The 22100-nt window shown below is 38.0% G+C and overlaps 1 protein-coding gene and 1 long non-coding RNA gene across 2 annotated transcripts; both read left to right on the forward strand.

The window, feature by feature from the left end:
• The first annotated feature begins 3358 nt into the window (after nt 1-3358).
• Nucleotides 3359-4056, forward strand: LOC124349236. Its single transcript, XR_006920251.1, has 3 exons — nt 3359-3488; nt 3546-3861; nt 3971-4056. It is a non-coding gene; the product is annotated as an uncharacterized LOC124349236 (long non-coding RNA).
• A 16276-nt stretch (nt 4057-20332) lies between these two features.
• LOC124348735 (1-acylglycerol-3-phosphate O-acyltransferase ABHD5-like) lies at nt 20333-21354 on the forward strand. Its single transcript, XM_046799007.1, has 6 exons — nt 20333-20403; nt 20463-20644; nt 20725-20842; nt 20923-20950; nt 21023-21184; nt 21244-21354. Exons 1-6 carry the CDS (start codon nt 20333-20335, stop codon nt 21352-21354), a joined length of 672 nt encoding a protein of 223 aa, XP_046654963.1.
• Nucleotides 21355-22100: the final 746 nt, after the last annotated feature.

Genomic DNA, 22100 nt, shown 5'->3' on the forward strand with positions numbered 1-22100 from the left:
TTTCCCGAAAAATCGGAATCAGAATTTAAAAATAACTATTTCATTACTTAATGTTCCTATACCTAAAATTTAATTTTATAGAGATATTTTCAATTTAGTTTACGGAAAATTTGAAATAAGACAAAACACCGGTGCCATCTAGGAACCAAACCTCATAAGCTCTTGGAAGTCTGCAAGCAGATGCCCATTCGTGTATCCTAGAGAAAGAGACACCACTCTCTTATCTCTATTGCTTTGGCATAGCTGCCTAACTATCTTTTACCTTGTGTCTTATATTCTTGAGAGCTTAGGGTGCTTGGCTGCTAGATGGCACCGGCGTTTTGTCTTATTACCCCTACTCCTGAAAGTAAAATTAGAATACCTTATTAATTAATTTTTTTTACTAAGAATTATTAACACAGTTGGAATCAGCGAAAAAAATTGCAATTATTGATGTTTTCCATTAATTATCTCCTGAAAAAACCCCACCCGACTAGCTTTAATACGGCGAGATAGGCGAAGAGTCCCGTCCTTTAGTTAAAGTAGTCCATGGTTAATGACACTACACACTAGAGCCCAGACCCCAGAGACAAACAGAGATTCCTTACTTGTTTTTTCTGATCCTTCATTCGCAATATCAGCGGTTCCTTTCGTCGTACCCACGAACTATTCCAAAGGAAAAAAGTTGTAGCATTTTTTTAATTATTATTTTTTTTAAATAAAAAATAATTAAGAAATTAAAAACTACATAGCTACAATTGCTGAACACAAAATTATAAGTGCATACGGTAGGCACCAAAAGTATCCGGACACCCGAGAGAACCTTATGGGAAAACGCTGTTTTCGCAATGCGAAAAAGTACTAAAAGTTTCATTCCATTTGAATGAAATTTTTTTGTAGGTTCTCTCGGGTGGCAGGAACAGGGCTTATTTTTTTAGAATTTTAAAATAACGGAAAGGGTGGGCAAAGCTAATAATATTGGAAAATAGAATTCACTAGTCCCTTTCTAGTGAGAAACTCTATATATCTTCTACCTAATACATCGGATATAAAATTTATATATTATATATAATTGATATAGTCTATGCAGAATATATAAAAACAAAATGGACTCTAATTAATAATTTAACACGTCCAGTAGGCCTATTTATTTATTTTGATTATCTAAAAAATTAACATAAAAAGTGGTTAATTTCTTCAGATTAAGGTGCAATAACGTTAAAATAACACAGAGTACACGACAATGCGTACACGATTTAGACAATTTCTGTTGTTGTCTGCCGGCTCAAAATCGTGTACCGAGGTCCATAAGCCCCTCCCTTTACGGGGAGGAGTTGAGCAAATACACGGTAGTTGGCACGACAGAGACAGTATGCGTACACGGTGATGCGTACACGATATAGACTAGCCCCGCAACTTACGACAATGCGCACAACTGTGGCCTATAGCCGAACTAAATTTTTTGCTATGCTTGATTCTTAGCGTTTTGATTTTCCAGTGCCACAGAGCAGACGCATCTTCTTGTACAGTGTGATTAATACGATGTGATCAATTAACTCGTGGTAAACCCAATCCAAAGTCGGCTCCAAAGTCACCCACTCAACTTCAAAGCTGGGTGGATTGGTTCGTCAACACTTAAATGGAAGAGCCGATTTTTGGATTGGGTATACAACGAGTCAAGGACGGTTGGCACCCTAGCGGTGTTGTACCAAAGCGCAACAGCCGCTTCTGTCCAAACCCTACTCACCCGATAAAGGAGTGAACAACATCTATTGCGTTACGAATCATCAATCTTTCCCATTGTGTATTCATTCTGGACTCCAGATGTCGTTGTTTTGTGTTTAAGTCTTTCACTGGTTTGCCGACCGCTAGAGGGTTTGGAGGACGAGGAGGCACAGGGGAGTGGCCACCAACCCAGGTGTGGACTATCACTTCATTCCTAGATGCCATCATCCTGCATTCGGAGATAATCGGAAGATTTGATAACACTAACTTATCAGATAAGATCAGATTAAATATCTTTTTGGGCGAATCCTAAAAAATTTTCCTAAATCAAATTTTTTTTTGCTTATTTTAGTTTTAATTCACCAGTAAAATATTAATTTTAGATTTAACTTACAAAGTTCAATGCATAGAAACAGTCTTTGACAGAAATGTCAATTTCGAAGGTTACTCCACTTTTGGTTTCTTTTGGTTGCTCAACTTCAGTTTTGTCGAGTCACAATCCTTTCCCTTGAGCAAGAAATTTCATTAATCTTTTCTGGAAATTCTTTCTTGAGCTTAGAATCTGCAATTCTTTCACGGTAAATTTTCCACAAAACAGGGTTGACCATGTCCAACTTTCCAACAAGGATCAGTGGACACCATAGTTAGGACCTAATAATATGGGAGTTTCAGGTTGTAATGGATAAATAATTTGACCAAAGAGTAAAAACTTGCCTCAGCTTGCATTTCTCCAAATTATGAATGTCGCAACAGAATGCATACTCAGACGGTTCTTGCATTCCTAACTCTCCCTGGATCTCTGGATCGACATGACACTGTTGAAGGATCGACAGGATCGACAGGACACAGAGGGAATCTGAATATTTTATTGCGTTGTTACTTTCTTACCGATTCCGTAAAATACCCCATTGGCATCCATAATGTCCATGACACCTTTCACAGTCAGGACGCACATCTCGACTAATCAAAGAAAGAAAGACAAAAAACGAAAGCGCCGCGGGTTTGGCTCCACATCGACGTCAATGAGACTTATGACAAAACACAAAAAGATTTCAATTGACAGAAAGCTGGCGTAAATAATGTTCAATCGACGAGCAGCAGGTGACAGATCCGAGACGACGAAATCATAGATTACCTTGACCAAGGCTCCAAATGCTTTGGTCATGGTGGCTGCTGCGCCTACCGTGTTAGCTAAGTTGTGACGAATATCAGCCTTGAGGGAAAAAAAGTTACAATTTGAATTTTTGTAAAACTAATTTTAGGGTACTTACAATTTTGAAAAAAAGAGAATAGTCGGATGACTTTTGCGACGAGAGAGAGCGACTTTAAGACGAGAGCGACTTTAAGACCTTCGACTTCGACCTTTGACAGAAAATGAGATTGAGGAAGCTTGTGCTGAACTCGCGTGCCTCTTTTCTCCAATTTTCTCGGCGCCGTTCGTTTACTCTTCTCGGCTCTTGGATTGGCTCTCTTCAACTGGCTTCGTTGCCACGTAATTTTTGCAATTTTTATAACTAAGAGTCGTCTGCTATCCTTGCATCATTTGTTTTCGTTCTTTCATGTGCATGCAGTTACTCAGTTTTCTTGAAAAGTCTGCTAGAAACGGGTTGTAGCAAGACTTTGTTATCATAATTTTGTTGTATCTTCAACAAGTTAATAATGGGGAAAACCTCAAAAGATGAACGGGACGTATATTAAAGATTGGCTAATGATGATGGATGGAGGGCTCATTCGGCTTTCAATTAAACTACTGCAAATTGATGAAGAATTTCGTATATCCTAAGGTATGTTTAATGTGTATAGCTATTAGGTATTTAATATTGATTCTTGTTCTTTTAAAGGAGTTAAAAATGCAGTGGACCTCTGTGCAGCTCCAGGCAGTTGGAATTAAGTTTTAACCAGAAAGAAAACATAATAAAGATGAAAATGTTTCTGCTAAAATTTTCGCTATAGATTTGAAAGTGATGGCACCTTTACCTGGTGTCATTCAAAATCAAGGTGACATCACACAGTTATCTACAGCAGGCAGATTTGGCATATTTGGTTGTCTGTGATGGTGCACCAGATGGTATTTATAGCTTACTTCCTAGTTTACGAACTGAAGATTGGAGACTTTGGCCTTGCAACAAAGTTAGATTTTGATGGTGAATGGCAAAAGTAAGATTTACCTCTTTGTGGTCACTGTTTGTAAGCTTTGTTAAATGTTTTATCTACTTTACTTTCTATGGTAATCTGTGTGGCACTCCCAACTACATTGCACCCAAAGTTTTGTGCAAAAAATGTCACAGTTATGAAGTGGATCGTATCCACATCATATCCTCACATTAACCCATGTAAATAAAATATATTTACATACACATTACATAAAATAAAATTCATGAAGCACTGCAACATTGGTCAAACATTTTTCGCGTTTATTATTATTAAAAATAAAATAAAATTGCGTTATAGATCAGTTGCAGATGCTGCGTTGCAATCCGCTGAATATTCTAAGGATCTTGTGCCAATGTATGTTTTAACGTTGCAGGGATAGTAAAAAATGAGTTTTTGATAATTTAAGCATAGTTATACTTATGTAATCATTGAACTATGCAGGATTTCCGCAGTTTAGAATATTTTGCGTTTTTTAGTGATATTTTAAATATACAATTCATCCTAATTTACTTATGAAAATTAATAAAAGTATAGGCCTGGGATTTTGTTTAGTTTTTTCTTGTTTATTTGAGATTAGATGTAAACAAAAACATGGGTAATCTATGGGTGAAGAGATGTAGGCTTATTACGTATGTATTTTTCATGCTAGGTAAACTTATATAATGTCAAACTGATTAGTCAACTCCTCAATGAACAAAAAAAAAGATCATCAGCAGTTTGTAAGATAACAGCATGCAGGGAATGGTGAGTTATAGAAAATAAAATCAGTCACACAGCAAGTACAGTTATCACTGCTGAAGTTTATAACAGTGAATTTGCTTCTGCTGTTGAAACTTAATGTTGAAACTTGCTATGTGTTATGATTATGCATCTTCATCATTAGGTATTTCTAATATTTGTCTTTGTACTTGGACACTTCTTAAGATTGGATGAGATTAGGTTGGAACGGATAAATAATTTGTAGAAACTGAAAAGAAACTAGAGGAGTAGAAACTAACCTCCTTGTACTTTTTCAAGTTATGTATAACGTCACAACAGAACACATATTGAGAAGAATCTTTCATTCCTAGTTCTTGCAATAACTCTCGGTCTACACATTGTTGCACAAGTCTAGTTGAATGGCGATTCCTGATGGATTTCGCTGCCGGATGCACCTCTCCCGCCTGTCAAATTTTCGTAAAGATTACCTTTACTTAAGAAAATAGTTCAGTAATTAATTGATTTCAATAAAAAACGGTGAGCGAATGCGAATCGCCAAGAATTCATGGACGACCGGGATCACTGATAGCCTCCTCCTTGGCTCTGGGCATTTTGGTAACTTACATCATCGGAGCGTTTGTCGACTGGTACAACACTACAACTACAACATCACTTGTTCAAACATGATTTGATTGGACAATTTCCTGATGTGTTTGGGGCGGTTCATCAATTGTTGTTTTGGGAACTTTTTCTTTTTCATCCCTCTTTTCCACATCAGGGCGCAAGTTTCGGATTTTCAAGTAACTCTCCAAGTATGGCAAAAGGAATATTTTCAAAAAGCCAAACGAAATCAGGGCTGTAATGGTTTTTATGCACTTGTCCTCATCTGTCAGCAAAGCAATGATGGCACTGAGGTAAGATTAATTAGATTATTTTTCAATTCTGTTGACATTCCCCATTTTGAGATCAATTGCGATAGACGCGAGTAGCCTGCGACTTTAGACGAGCGAGTTGTTGCGACGATGCTTGGATTCTTGGCGGTTTACTGATCCTGTTCCTCTACGGTATCTTCATGATGCTCAAATATCCTGTCTGGCTCCTGTCAAACGGCCAGGAACATGAAGCTCGACGTTAACTTCAGCTCCTACGCGGAAAGTATTGTCAATTAACTTTTATGTTAAAACAATTAAATTAGAATAATTCTCATGACTCATTTTACAGAGAAACTAACGTCGAGGCGGAAATTGGGAGGATTAAGGAATACCAGGACGCATCGACAACAGCAACAATCGAAATAAATTGAAGACTTAACAATTTCGGGATGTTCTGACCACTGGATCGGTCGTCAAACCCCTGGGCATTTCACGGGGTATCATGCTATTCCAGCAGACCACTGGAATAATTTACAGTCAGCAATTTCCAAACGGCCGAGAGCACAATCGATAGTAGATACGCCACGACTATCGTCGACGCTGTCCAACAGGTTTTCACCGTCGTCTCGGGATTCTTAGTACGAACATTGACGGTAAATTCCTACAAAAAATAAATGCATTTTAATCGGCAAAATTGCAGTTGGACCAGTGGACCGGTGCGTAAGGCGGATGCTTTCCATCAGTTTCGCCGTGGCTTCTTCAGTGCATCTGGCGGCAACGGAGACATTTTTATACTTCTAACACAAACAGGGTGACAAAGAATCGACTAGATCCTTGAGATGGCTGCCAATCATCTGTTCTATCGTCTTCTTCATCACTTATTCTGACGGAATGAGTAACGTTCCCTTCATCATCATGGGCGAAATGATCCCAACGGAATACCGGGCTTTACTGAGAGCCATCGGCTCCTCCTTCCACTTGTTTTGCAACTTTTTTGCCGTCTTGTTCTTCTCAAACATGTTGAAAGCGATGGGCAAAGATGGGACTTTCTTCTTCTACACCGGGTGCACCCTGCTGAGCGCCATATTCGTCTAGTTCTTCACACCAAAACATCAAGACCATTTACCGTCTGGACGACGTAATCGCAACTGGTTGATAATAAGCTTGATATAAGTTTGAGATAAAGCTTGATTTAAGCTAATTGATATCAGTTGATATAGCTCCAAAACCCTCGAGTCCGGATATAAATAAGAGTCGTTATTATCACTATGCAAAAAATTCGATCCTAGATTAAATGCATGATTTTGGTGAAGGGATGATCCGGTTTGCTATAAAAAACGATGATAGAGCCTTTGCATTAATCTCTCCCAAATTTTGAATTGAAGCATGTTTACTTAACAGTCGCATCGAACGTTTCCAGTATAGTTTTATGATCTCGCTAACAAACCATCCCCAAATTTTTCAGACGAAAAAATCAGACAAAAGGGAAACTATTCAACACACCAGAGAGGTAGTCAAAATTTCGGCGTTTTGAATATTTATCTGCTGTTAATTGGTGACAAAGTTCCCGAAAAAACATTCACTTTTCCATTATTTTAGCATTGAGAAACATTGTGGATATTATATTTTCACCTGTTGTAACGATGGTGCACACAGTACGGGAGACCGGGGCTATGTGGGACAAGGGACTATTATGTACAAGGCAATTAAAATATGTACAATTCATCGAACAATTGTGAAAAATACAATGTATGTTAAATTACGTTTCATTTATCATATAAACTTTATTTCTTGAAATTGCGATTTATTTTTCTTGTTCTATGGGAAATTTAAAAAAATGGAAATCTTAAAAAATATTTAAGACGTTTAGTTTTTTATTTTATTGATACTGAAATAAATATTGTTGTAAAACCCAGATAGCTATTTGATAGCATTTTTATTCTAGTTTACGGTGGTATATTTTTTTTTGTAATGGGTTCCTAAATGTTCGAGAATTTAGTTTATTTAATGTTGTTTGGGTTCGGGTTTAACGGGACATGGAAAACGGGGTAAAACAGGTATTGCCAGATCAACGTTATTTCCAGAAAAGCGCCCCCTGGCAACAAAACAAAGGAAAAATGATCGAATCTACTTTTTTAATAGTATCTCCACTTCTACTCTATAAAATAAATAAAAGTACAGCACTTCTGAAAGGGAAATGAATTTCCTTTTCACCAGTGAACTATTAAATAAATGTAATTAAGCCGTTGCAGAGAAAAAGATGTTTAATTTTACCCCTGGCTCTGTTCCGCTTAACCCTAAATTTTTTGTTTTTTGGCATTTTTTTTTGGCATTTCATCACATAACTATTAAATGATTCAGGGAAAAAATTTAAAAAATGTAAATAAATGCCAGGGAATCACCCCTATACTTTTATTTTTCAAAATTATTATTTTTATTGAAGTGGAAGCGTAAAGAAAAAAAAATTTCTCACATAGCCCCGGTCTCCCCTAATTTTAGAATTGCTTGTATCTCGTTATTTTTTAAAATTTTGTCTTGCATTCCCCGATGTTCAAGGAAGGGATCAACAAAATTCATCATATGGTGCATTACGAGCAGATAATTAGAGAATAGGGACTACCCATGAGATTCTGTGTATGCGTTACGAAGCGTACAAAAATGTTGCAAAAAGGCTTGCGCAAGCTAATTTTAATTTTAAAATAACACTTCGTCTGTTGCTAACCAATTACAAATAATTAGCTGCAATTCAATGCTAGACGAAGGTCTTTTCAATATAAATAACATAACACTTGGACCATTGAAAACAAAATTGTCAAGTGAGATAATTGATTTTTACGTAGATGAAACAATTTTTACAAGCCACCCGCCACTTAAAGAGACCATTTTGGGGGCTATTTCAATTTTTTGGGAAATCATCGCTAGGGGTCCTAAAAATCAAAAAAATATTTGAGTTTTGTGTGAAATATTTCGCTTAGTCGATTGGTAAAAACCGCAATCGCCTAGCTTTTGTAGTTTGAGAATTTTTTGAAAAAATGGAGAGGGGGTAGCCAAAATTTTGACGTTTTTTCGGTTTTTATGCAGTAGTTTTCTCGTCAACTGCTGCACCTAAAAATAATCTAATTATTTTAAAATGATGAGAGCTCATCTCTTCAAAAATTTTTAATATTTTTTCAATAATTGGCTTTGAAGCCGAGATTGAGATTTTTTTAAAAATTTAAATAATGTATTTTTTCGTAAAATTTCAATTTTCTCCGCTTCCGTTTGCTTCTGTTTAGGGTTTGAAATATAGCGATAAGATAGAAAATTTTTCACTTTTATACGATTCATTTGTAATTGAAATCTTATTAAAGGGGTTAGGATATCGGAGTTTAAAGATTTTTTATTACAAATGCTTTACCGAAAATAATTTAGCTTCGATTAGAATTTTTTTACGCATCAATAACTCTTGAGTGTGTGATTCTCGTGTGAAATTTGCATATTGCCGGTGAGTGATGACAAGCAAACACGGTCAAAATTAGATAATTCCACTTACATCAACGAGAAAAGAATGAAATAATCACGGAGGTATATTTGAGTCCAAAATTGCTAGAGAAATGTGTAATTTAAGCATTGTTAATTATTTTTAAACGATCAATGCAACCAGTTGTAGTGCGATAATGTAGTTTGAAGATATTGTTCATTTACTTGCTCATCCAACAGGCGAACTGTTTTTACATCGAAACCAGCAACACTTCTCTGGGGAGTTCTCTATCTCAGTTGATTTCGTTTTCTTTCTTGCTTTAATTTTTTAAAGCATTTGGACAACGTTTTGCAACCATATTTTACTTTCTTTCCTTCTATTTCGTTTTCTTTTGAGATCTAGTTTAATCTTTTTTTCTGGTGCGTCTGCTAGAGTTTTGTGATTTGGGGGCGACTTTTTTTCTAAGGAACATTTTGAATAGACTGCAACACTTGCGAAAATGGCCTCAAATCATCTAAACTAATATGAGATTTCATGACCCCACCAGTGGTTGAATTCAAAGATGTTAAATTCAATGAAGTTCCATTGGTTCCTTTCACGGAAAGAGAAATTTCAAAAAATAATTCCATGAAATCTGTGATTGTAGAACAGAGGGAAAGCTTTCAAGTGTTGAACAGCAAAGTATTCACAGTATTTTTCGTTTCTTGATCATTAGCTGACAAAGAATTACTCAAAGCGATAAGAACTACACTATATAATTTAAATAGTTACTTAATAAACAGTGTGTAATGGGAGCAATCGCCATAAGACGATTAGCATCAAGAACGAGTTCATCCTTGGGATTGATTGCTAATGCATTCTTAAATTTCTTAACTACATTATAATAACATCGCATGACTAGACTATAAGACCTTAGGCTTTCTATGATATTAGAAAGCTGCCCAGTTATAACCTGCCAACATCCGTAGGTATATAAGCGCGACTCCATCGGAGATCACACACGCATTGCATACTATTCGCATCCCATGTATTATTGTGTAAGCATGTTACTGCTAGTACTCTAATACAAAGTGAATTCTTCCTACAATCGTCATCTTTAGTTAATCAGCTTTAACCCCCTGTAACGAACTGTTACAAGTGACCCTTTAAGAAAATTTCAAGTTCCCCTGGCCGGTCTGTAACAAATGTAGGATATCTTGTTTCTTTAATTTCATTTTTGTTCATTAGGATGAATTACTTGGAATCTGAAATTGATGTTACTTAAGTAAAAGTAGAAACAAAAGGGCCACTGGCTAGTTATAAAGTCCTGTCCCTACCAGCGGCATGGCCTTAGGGTGTGGGGGACAAAGGGCGGGATTCTTGAACAAAGAATTTCCTCCCATTTGGCCAACCCCATAGCCTAAGGCCTTGCCGCGAGTAGGGACAGGCAATGCGGCATATTTTTGGGGTGATCTAATATTTCTGAACGATAAGATAAAGACACATCCCGTTCACCTTATTTAAAATAAAAATGTCAGGGATATCATAAATTCATTTTTCTTTCAAAGGAAAAAAAAATGAAACTCGTAGCTTTATTCTAAGTCTACTTTAAAAATTCCCGCGCGAGAAACCATAAGGCCTATCTCCCGCGGGTTAAAACACCACTTTTGGACGGGGGTGATTCAATAATACATGGGTACTGTAGTTTCTACAACAAAACTGAAATTTGGGTACCATTAGCTATATTTGTGGTAAAAAAATAGATTTAAATTTAAGTATTTTAAGTGCAGACTGAAACATCTTGCGGTTCCTCCTATAAGAAGAAACAGACCCCCATATCACAAGAAGATATGGAATTTTTGTCCCTACTTTATTTAAAGTTCTGGTAAATGCAATGCAACTTCCGATTAGGAAGAAGAACCGGTTTACGAGACTAGATAAAATATTAACCTTCAGGTTTCTCTTTCAGTGTCAGCTTTGAACAGCTCCGCACTCCCAAAAACTACTACGAGGATCCCCCGCAGAATTGAAAACCAAACACATTAAAGATTTATCTTAATCTTAGTTGAAATCAGGGAAGCTCGCATTGGCTGGAGATTGATGTAGCTTATCTTTGAGCTGTTGAAGAAGAATGCTCCAAGAGCTTATTTGGCGAACAGTGCAGCCAACGAGGAAAAGGCAAAATAAACAGCGTTTTAGCAGCATCGAGCTATGGTCCGCTTGTCAGATCTCTGGAAAGAGCAACTCGTAGAAGACGAGGAAGTATTTCGTCACACACGCCCTGGTTGCCGAAGAGTGCCGAGCAAAAGCTAGGAAAACTGCCAAGAAGCTGTGTATTGATGAAAATACCGATTCCAATTTTGAACACTAAGACTCTTATTCAAAATTTCGTGTCTCTTAGTCTAAGAGACACTGAAATATTAGTGTTGTCTAATTTTTTATTATTATTTTGCGTATCCAGTACGTTTTTATCTTATTTTTGAATTACGAACATTCAATGTCGTCTTTGTGTTTAACGCTGTTGTGGTTTACGGTGTTAAAGGTGATGTCTAGAGGGGATCACCTCTTCCCCCTTTTTTTTGCTCTCCCCTCTATCCTTGCTCTGGAAAAGATTATGCCTAGAGGGGATAACGTCTTCCTCCGTTTTTTGCTCTTTCTTCAATTTTGCCCTGTCCTTGTTTTTTTTATGCTGAAGCAAACTTAGCAACCGAGGATTTTGAGATCGCTCAGAAGCGCCAAGCCTTCACCGCTAAGAAACGCAAAATTGACCTTCCATTAGCCATAAACTGTAACACGGCAGCAGTTGTAACGTCGCCAGCCTCCAAGCAGGTGGGTAAGAATTGCGTGCTACAGGCAGAATTACCTTGCACAGTCACTTTCACCTATATAGAATATAATGTTGACTTACATTGCAACAGGATGAAGTTCAATGGATACGCTCCATGCGCGTGATGGTGTCGAGGGTGGAAGTTATGCCACCCCGACAAGTCGCAGCATATTCAACAGATGAACACATCCCCAACAGTATTAAAGAAGTCACTGCCTATTCAACACCACAAGATGGAAGTGACGTGGAAAAATTGCGTGCTGAACTAGCAGAAATGAAAAAAAAGGGATTTTGATTAAGAGCACTAGAGGTAAGATTTAAATTTCTTTTATAAATTTTAATAACAAATAATATATATTTCTTTATTAAGATATCCAGGGTGAATTTCCTATCAAAACGACCCTAATTGAAAGTGTAGGTGCTACTCAAAAAGAAAGGGGTTTGTAAAAATGCTGGTGCCCTTATAAGTGGGCAGGTGGGCTCTATAGCCCGCTCTACATTGAGTTGCATAAATAAAACACCAATGGGAACGAAAAGGAGAGAATGTGAGGATCTATTCATTCCGTTGCCAGATGAAGATCTGCAAAAAATTAGAGGTAAAATATGTAAAATATATAAATGTGTATTAGGGTGTACAGTAAAATTTGGACATTTTTTTATTTATTCGGCATTCAAGATTTGGGTTAATAATGGTAAAATAAATAGCTACCGTAAGTCTTAGATTTCTAAAATAAAATAATCTTTCCCCACTCGCAAGTATAATTTTTGTGTTTTGTTGAAATTCATTTTTTTCAGATATTTTTGGTTAAAAACAGAATTAAAACCAAATAAATTTAAACGGCGCTTGGCCGTTCGTTAGCTACACCTATAAGGCAAGTTTACTTAAAATTTGAGATTTCCACCTCTTTTTTTATCTTTACGCACAGTAAAGGAAAAATAATTATATTTGGCTTAAAAGTACATTCGTATTGTTTTTGTGCTATTATATTATTTCCATTGCTTCTTTACTAATATTTAAGATACTGAAATTGGAACGGTGTTGTTCAACTAGCTGAGCAAGGGACTCTCTTTCTTTTATATCAAAGCAACTGTCTTTATAGTCGCCAATCAGCTTTATGCCCCTCTCTGCGCAATTGTTAGCTGTTATTAACGAGTCAACGAATTCCTTCGCCACTTGAAAGTCTTCAAAATGAATCCATGAATTACAAGGCACCAGCATCCATTCTTGGCGTTTGTTAAGTTTCAATAAATAAAATAAAAGCCATGACATACCGCAATGTTTATTGAGAACTTAGTTCCACCACGAAATGATAGGCGGCATTTCTTTTTTAAAAGGGTGGTCGGATTTTTATGGGAGTAACTGTACATCAACTGGAAATTTTTTGCAATAGAGATGCCAATCAGAAAAATCTGGAACCTTTTAAGTTATCGAGTTATTAATTCATTTATAGAGTTATGCCATTATTTTAATCTTCCTCCTCGCGATCCTTAAGTAATCGTGATAAGAATTTGCTCGGCCGGCAGAGCCAAATAAAGTCGAAGCCGTGCAATAGACACTTTCCCAGAATAAGTAAATCCCAACTAACAGTGAATCCTACTTCCAAGCACTTTGGAGAAAGGGGCACGGAATGACTCGTTTAAGCTACGGTGGCAAAGCATCTCATCCATTATTCGATTTAGGTGTGGCAAAAGCCGGAAAACACTAAGCCCAGTACGAACTAGGCTACCAAGCCCACTCAGCAGAGGGGGGAGTGTTCGACAACAAGCTATACATGCACTAATTTGACATTCAGAAAACTCTGACTCAACTGAAACGGCTACCAATTGAAAACGAAACCAAAATTTGCCGAAGCACACAGACGAGCAGTGATCGAGAAAGCCCTTTGAACCTGTTTCAGACATCCAACACCACAAGGAAGAAAAAGGTCCTCAACAAGAGGTAGAGAAACAAGATCAGCATTCGAGGTTATGAGCCAGTAGTGTATTCTTATGAAATATAATGGCCCAACAGCCCACAACTACACGATCCATATCACCCCGCTGTCACATCTATACTATTGTCTTAGGGGCCCCCGATAGGTCGCCTCCTAGATTCTCATTGTTATTTCGCTCTTATCGTCTTATCCCTTTTTTGTTGTGTATTATGATCAGTGTGTGTGAAATAGACGAGGATGCAAGACATAGATTTCGAATCACCATTTTAATCTTCTAATTAAATGTGAGTATGGTTTGACATACCACTCCACAACTACTCTAAACTTAAGGGGGTAACCCACCAAGACGCCCGATCACACCCAAAATAGTGGACGAAATACCAATTTTGCCATCCACTTCGGATGCTCAGAATCAGGCGTCTCCCGAAATACCAGCCCTAAACTTTGAATGCCTTGATATAGGTCCTAGACAATTGCTGGCTTACGAAGAGAGAATGGTTTAGAGAGCTCAATATCCGGTTGAAGGATGTCACTGAACACCTCCACGTTATAGTCTCTCAGAAGTCATGCAATCTTCCAGCAGCCTTGAAGCTTCTAAGATTTTATCCACTTGTGTAATTAATCTTCTTGAATGAAAAGACTCGAAAAAGTGGTCACTTTCTCAAGGTGTGTGTTCTTGGAAGGTTTCGTCTTCGCTCCTCTACTTCCCAGACCTTAAAAGATGATCAAGAAGCTACCCACAGTGTTCCAAAGCAGACTACAGGTGTGGGTCACCAACAAGCTAACTTCTGCTATGAAGATGATCTGTCAACAGAATGGTTTCAACATAGCTACTAAATCAAAAAAGTGAAGTGGCCTGGAATTTTCAACATGTTCACTGGTGCATTCTTGATCAACCCCTACCAGCTTACATCATTGTTTATCTTGGCTTCCTTAAAAACAAAAATGAGACTGCAGAGCGTAATGCTACTTCTGTGTTGGACAAGAAAATTTTGGAAATGGAAGAGAAGAGGCCAAAACAAGATAAATACCTTGGAAAGAAATACCCTTATCCAGCTTCTGTGATGACTCATGATTTCTCCTCCTCCTGGATCAAGTTTTTTGTGCAGACAGTCCAAAGATTACTTGATGCAAATCCATGGACCATCCAATATGAAGCAGATTGAGGAATCAGTGTTGGACTAAATAGGGGAGAACACAATTGAGAACTTAAGCACTCTAAAAGCTAGTAGTGCTTTCAATTAGGACTGGTATGAGTTTGAAAATTGAAGGGTCTACAAGAGGAAGAAGGTGATGGAGGCTGTTAGACCCGAAATTGTTGCAGAGGACTCAACACTTAGCATCCACTTATTCAAACCTGCCTTATCGAAAGTGGAGACACAGAAAGCAGAGAATGTTTGCTTGTTCAAGAAATCCCAGCATGGCGGCTTGCTCGAGATTTATGTGCTTGGAGTTGAAGAGAGGATTGCTCAGCAGGCCATAGAGACCATTACCATAGACATTTACAAAATGTTCCCATACAAGACCATGACAAATCCAAAGTTCAAAGGACGCAAGAATAACTGCCATGATAAGAAAGCAAAGAAGTCTGAACCAGTCATCAAGGCTGCAAAATCTGATGATGCGCAACAGTGGAATCAAGGTCCCTTTACAACAAAATTGGCTCTCATACTCATTGAGTTATGCTCTAATAATAAGAGGGATATCCATGTTTACAAGGAAGCTAATCATGATTGATCCACACTTGATGGAAATAGTGGTTAAAAATCCAAGACTTCTAGTGGGGCCTTAGAGATAGTGGTGCTAGTTGGCTAAATGGCCCTAAGTCGCAGTATATCAGAGTTGAAACTAGGATGATGCGTCCGATGATACGTCATTACACCTCAATTTTAATCCACTGCACAGTCATGAACTGAGAAATTTCACCAGTCTTAAGATGAGAAATAGATCAAGAAAGCGCCAGCTGACAGGAGACTGCAAAAAAAATACGGTTGTAATTGATGTTGCTGTTTCCTCAGATGACTCTGAGATTTCGACTAGTTACCATGCATCCACATTCCACGGAGTCACTGTTTCGAATGTAATACTAGCAGTCTAATACAAATTTGGAAGCATATTCCCTGAGATTGTTGGGATCTATGACTCAATCAAAACATCATCACTACTCTACTAGTGTCTGAATTTTAATCAGATTTCACCTTCTACAAGAATTTGAAATTGATCACAACTTTTTTAAATGGGTTACAATCACCAATTCGATAGGGGAGCAGGAATTCCTAGCTTCCAGACAGAAATTGGCTTCAAATCTCACCAACGTATTATCTGGTGGAGGAAATTTTAGCTTGAATTGGAGGAGCAGGGAATTTTTCCAGATTGGTCAGCTCCTTATTCACTATAATCTTCTTAGCTCAAATGTATATCCAGTGTTCCAGCTTAAGAAGAAGAGTTGATTAAGCTCAATGATCCTGGAAATGGGTAATTTTTAATGGATTTCCCTATCTTTGCGTGGCTGATTGGTTTTAAATACATCCTTTGGAAGGGTGTCACTTCAACTGATCTGGGGAGGACATAAAGATGGGTAATTGCAAGATTTCCCAACCATAAGACTGAAGAGAAGAAATAACTCACAATTGACACTACGGAGGAGACGACACTAGTGGAAGAAGGCTTTTGTTCACACCAGAGTTATACCTGGGGAGAAAGGAAGAAACATGGACGTCTTATTGAGAATATGAAGCTACCTACTGGCTGGAGTCAGCAGATCGATGCAAGCCCAATTGTCCTTTAGAGACCAGCCACCAACTCTAATGGTCCGACGAACCTACTAAACGAACCTTACTGTTGCAGTGTCTAATACTAAACCTGCAACAAACCCCCAACTAGAGTTAGGCAGCAATCCATTGACTTGTTGGATAAAAATGACGTATAGGTCTGCTAGGTGTTGTTGGGCCGACTCTTCCCAAGAAGATTCCTTTACAGACTGGGAATCGTGGCGCCATACAAAACACAAACACAACCACAAAACACTTTTGAACACTTTCATCATTTTGTGAATCGTCTATCCACGACGCACAAGTTGATGGAAACGCAACGAAAAAGAAACTAGCCAGAAAAGGGGTATACATTTTGTTTTGTTCTTTTTCTTTCTTTATCTCTTTTTATTTTCGTGTGTCTCGTTTGTTTGTTTTCTTGTTCCGTGAAGACCATCATTTTTGGAATGGAGATCTGCCTTTGATGCCTCCCGATCTTCAGGTTTGATTGCATTCTTCCCTAATAACCCTATACTAATCTTTAACTTACATCATCCCACCCATTCTGTCTTCCAAAAGTTTAATCCGAACTAACCGACAACTAAACCAAGGTGAGGCACTAATTCGCATGCCTCCTGGAATTATTTTTTTCCCTTTATGTTTTGCATGAAAACTTGCATGCATCCCAAACGTTTTTGAATGAATGCCGATCTTCTTGTGCTGTCTCAAGCAGAGAGCGTCTCGCCACCTTCCAGCAGTCTCTCGAGCGATCGAGTGGTATCGCCTTATTTATTGGACTTGGCCGGCGACAGTTGACGCTGATGATAGCTTTATTTATGCTGAGAGCTCCGAGACCCCCCTCTTCTCTATCTTTCTCCTCTTTTTCTTTTTTTGGGTGCAAAGCAGAAGAAGAGAGGAAAAAAGAACCTTTTTATAAAAAAGAAGAGTGGTTGTGTTTCAAAGTCTAAAGCGTAGGAACATACGTCTTTGTCAGGGAAAGATGGACGCATTGCAGTTTGGCCGGCCGAGTAAAGAAGATATTCTTTGTAGATAGACGTTCGCCAGGAAACGGAAACTTGTGACAGTTGTGTGATGCTCTGGGGCTAAAAGTTTTTGTTTCTCTCAAGACGACTGACCATATGACGGCTAGTTTGGCGTATTTATTGGCCTGTAACAACTCCGTTCTTAATCTATCAGACTCTTTGTCTGTAGGGATCCGTCTTCCTCCTTTGATAGACAGTGTGACTGGCACACTACCTCTCCCTCTAGTTGTCCTGTTTGCCTGACTTCGTGATACCATTGAAAAAATAGAGCACATAAGTGTTTTGGTATGCAAAATCTTGTTTATTTGTCCTACCGAATGCTTCTTCGGCCGTTAAGTAACACGGGAAAAGCCCAAATTAATAGAGGAAACAATCACTGAGTTGTGCTGTGTCCAGTTATGACTGGGCGGCTAAAAATAACAAACAAAAAAATTATTGACTTGACTTCTAGATGAACAGAGACAAAATATTTCAATTCTTATTGAAGATGATGCGTTCAGCATCGGCGTTAAGCTGTTCTGCTTTAAAGGGGTGTAGCTTAAACTCGACAGCGTCCACCTCGATCGGCTCCGGGTTTTGTTGGTCGACCGTGTCGGTTTTTGGAGAGTTCATAAGATCTTCTTCGTCCTTCTCCTCGTCCCCACTGAGGGAACCGAATAGCTAAAAGGAAAGTATGAAAAAGGGGGGACCCATACTTTCCTCTTCTCCTCTTTCTTCCCTCGGGCCAATTCTCTGTAGATTTGGTCGCGAAAAAAACAACAACAGGGGAAAACATTTTTTTTTATACAAGGAATGCAATCTGGAGACACAAATTGCTACACATACTAACCAAGATACGTAGCAATTCCCTGATACAAAAAAAAATTAAAAAAAAAATAACACACTGATTCACAAAATCCACTTTGTATTGGGAATCTCCACTTTCAGCCGATAAAGACAACCAAAACAACCAACGGCAATGGTGGACATCGAAACAATTGACTCGCGAAACCACGAGGTGAATAGCCTCTATAGTCATTCGTATTTCCATCTAAATTTAGGTACAGTATCTTGCAAGAAAACCTGACACTTTTGTCACCTGACAACGCTGACAAATCTGTCAGTTTTTTCTGCAAGATACTGTACGGTCTTCGTAGCAGACTAGCAGCCATTAGCCAGCCCATTGAGGAGAGTCACAGTTGATTTGCATGTGAAATGCTGACTGGGTTTTCCATCATGTAAGAGTCGAAAAAGGTGCTTATCCCCACTACTCACTTTCGCAACAAAACATTTTTTCTGTGGTAAAGTCAGTTAGTTCCGCAAAAGAATCATTTTTCCTCATTCAGGAACCGTTGTGCTTTCAATATTTATTAAGTTGCCCACTACAAGGTGTTATGCCTATAATTTGATGAAAAACTTTATATGCGACGTTTTACATTGGTAAACATTAGTTTATAATAAATATATATCATTTTTCACATGTAATTCATAAATATTTAAATCCAAATATATTATAACTATATATCAGGCTATACTATTATGTTTTGGAATCAAGCCAATTCAAATAAAAATAGCTATCAGTATCTTTCAGTTGATTACAAATCATCCATTTCTCAAAGGTGTGGTACTTTTTACCCCGAAGAAACTTCCTTATTATATTTGGAAGCTAATGTACATGATTTCGTCTTCTATGTTTCCTCTTCTCTTCACGAATTTCCGTATAAACAAGACTCTGATCAGTTGGATGAAAAAAATTTTGTGAATTAGATCTTGCAATTTTGCTTAGTTAGACAGTCTTTACAAACTGACGCCTTTTTTGCATCTATTGCCCCATAATCAATTTCGTAGGGGAGAGTGCAGTGTAATTTGCCTTTTCAGTTTTAACTCACACAAAGTCCATTCCTTCAGACTGATCTGTTCACTGAAATCTAAACGAGAAAAAAAAATACTAGTAGTAGTTATGATGAATTGTTGTGTGACCCCACATAAAACATCTATTTATATAAACTTTCTGTGCAACCAACTTAATGATAGGTTTGACAATGAGATGTTCTCCCCATTGATGATACACTGTTAAATATAGAAATATAGAAAATGTGAGCTATTGGTGTAGTTGTCAACATGTTTCTGTGATTCCACAAAAAATGTCCCCATTAAAGGGCAATAAAATAGCAATTCCAATTTGGAAAGTGATGAAAAGGAAGCTTGGAAGTTTTCACAGGGGAAATTAATGAATATCGAACTTTAAGTAAGACAATCATGTTCTAGAATTCCAAGCAGTAACATTATGTATAAAAATAAAGAAACTATAAAGGCATTAGAAACAGTAAAGAAACCTACAATTGTTATCGCATTGAATTTATTCCATAAAAACACAAAATAAAGTCATGACAACAAGAAATTCCGATATGGTGCAAGACAAAAATGCGATGCTAGTGACTTTTACCTACAATCAAAGTGACCCTTTTCCAATTTTCGTTTAATATGGAAAATATAAATATCCTTTAATGGGAATGTGAATTTTTATTGGAATGTGGTCGTTTTTCTTCGTGCTTAAGCTTGAGAAGATTATTTCTCAACATCTGAAAGAAAAGAATGGAATTTAGTGTTTTTATAATGTTAAGAAAATTTTTAGTTACTTGCTCGAGTTGTAATAGAAATAACTCGTCGACAAGGTCTTCGACATCATCCATGTTTTGCTTTTTAGCAGAGCCTTTTTGTTTTTGAACCGAAATGTCCTCTTTTTGGAATGGCTGGGCGGATACACCAACTAAATGAACTTGCAAGAGACAGACCAGTCTATGCAATTGGGGTAAATATTGTTACATCTTTGTTTTAGATAATTGTTTCATGATGTGCAATATTATTCCAGGTTTTGGATCCAGTTCGAGACCAATCTTCAGCACTGATCATTAGGAAGCCGAAAGGCAAATGGTTCAAGCCATTGAGGCTTGGTTAACTATGGTGTTGGGTCGAAGACATTTTGTTCTGGTCGGACACAGGTATAATGTAATATTGATGCAGTAATTCTAATAGTAATGTAATAATTGTATTTCACTAGTATGGGCGGTTACCTCGTTTCGGCTTACGCCCTAGAGCATCCCGAACGAGTTGCACACCTCATACTCGCAGACCCTTGGGGGTTTCCTGCTGAAGACAACCTTCCACTCTGGATGAGGCCAGTCAAATTCATCTCGGGGCTTTTTAACCCTATGATGGCTTCCCGATTGCCTGGTCGTTTAGGTTTGTTCACATAGCTTGTAGACTTGTGTAATTCAGCTTATGTTTATCTTACTTATAATCAATTTTGATCTTCTAAACAGGGCGATTTCTTTTGCGAAGAGTATCTGGCTATCTTGCCGAGAAGTTTATCGGAGCAGTCGACGATCCTTATGAGAATATTACTCAGTATCTTCGGTGTTGCAACTCTCAAATTCCAACGTAAGAACATTTAAAATAACAATAATTTCATTCAACAATTGGCTAAAAAGTTTTCTTTGACTTAATATTTTCAATTTCAGGGGAGAAACTTGCATGACCCAAACAATCGTAAGTAGTTCGTGTTTTCATTAAGATTTCCTTTCTAATAAACACTTGTTTTTTTAATTATTCGATGCATAGATGGCAAGGGGTGGTTATCAGCGTGCGAGAATCCCGATGGTAAATCCCCTCCAAGCACTAGAGCCAAACCCTCCCATCACGTCCATATATGGACCGAGGTCATGGATTGTGAGGGAGCCTGGATGGATTCTCAGGGAGAGTATGATCGGTGTCAACGTACATGTAAGCGTATGTTTTCATTTTTTTCAGTTCAATTTTTAAATAAAGAGGTCTTCATTCAGGTAATTGATGGTGCCGGCCATCACGTGTACGCCGACCAAAAAGACGAATTCAATGCACTTGTTTTGAGAAAATGCGAGGAGACGGACCCTGCCGGAGTCGGGCATCGCTAAACCCCAACCGCGAGCGCGCTCTCAGCTTTCCGCGCAGTCCCTCAAAGTGAGCGCGCCTCCAGCTTAAGCTCACCACGTAAATTCTCATCGTCAAAATTTTCTCTCCGTGCTTGTCGTGCATTTGCGTTTCCGCGTGTGCATTTGTGTGTGTGCATTTGTGTTGCAATTTTGTTTTGTGCATTGTGTGTGCGTGTGCATTGTGTTTGCATTTGTGTGTGCATTTGCACGTGTGCAATTGCGTGTGCAATGTGCGTGTGCTTTTGCAGTTCGTGTGTGCATTTGCGTTTCCGCGTTTCTTTCGTGCATTTCCGTGCAAATGCATTTGCATTTGCATGACGTGTCCTTAATGATAAAAAAGTTACCTGTTCGGGATGAGGATAATCCCGCATCATTCCTTTGAGTTGCTTGTGAAAGCGGATTTAAATTCGTGAAAGCGGATGTAAGTTAATTTAGAGTCACTTTTTTCTTTTTTTCTTTCTTTCCGGAATACAAAGTCATTTCTTCGTCCTGTTTGCATTCGCTCAAAGACTTGGGAGAAGGTGTTTCCGGCAAAGTTCACCTGTCGACTTACTCCTCGTCGCAAGACCCGGAAGCCGGAAAGTTTCTCGTCGCTGTAAGTTGTAACATACTATGTAAAAGTAACATACCCATGTTGTTTGTTAAGTGCTTTATTTCGTCTATAAATCAGAATATTTTGTTTGCAACTTTCAATGATTCAGCATGTGTGCCGGTACCCGGTCCCACTG

This window comes from Daphnia pulicaria, chromosome 7 (assembly GCF_021234035.1).
Source record: "Daphnia pulicaria isolate SC F1-1A chromosome 7, SC_F0-13Bv2, whole genome shotgun sequence".
NCBI lineage: Eukaryota > Metazoa > Arthropoda > Branchiopoda > Diplostraca > Daphniidae > Daphnia > Daphnia pulicaria.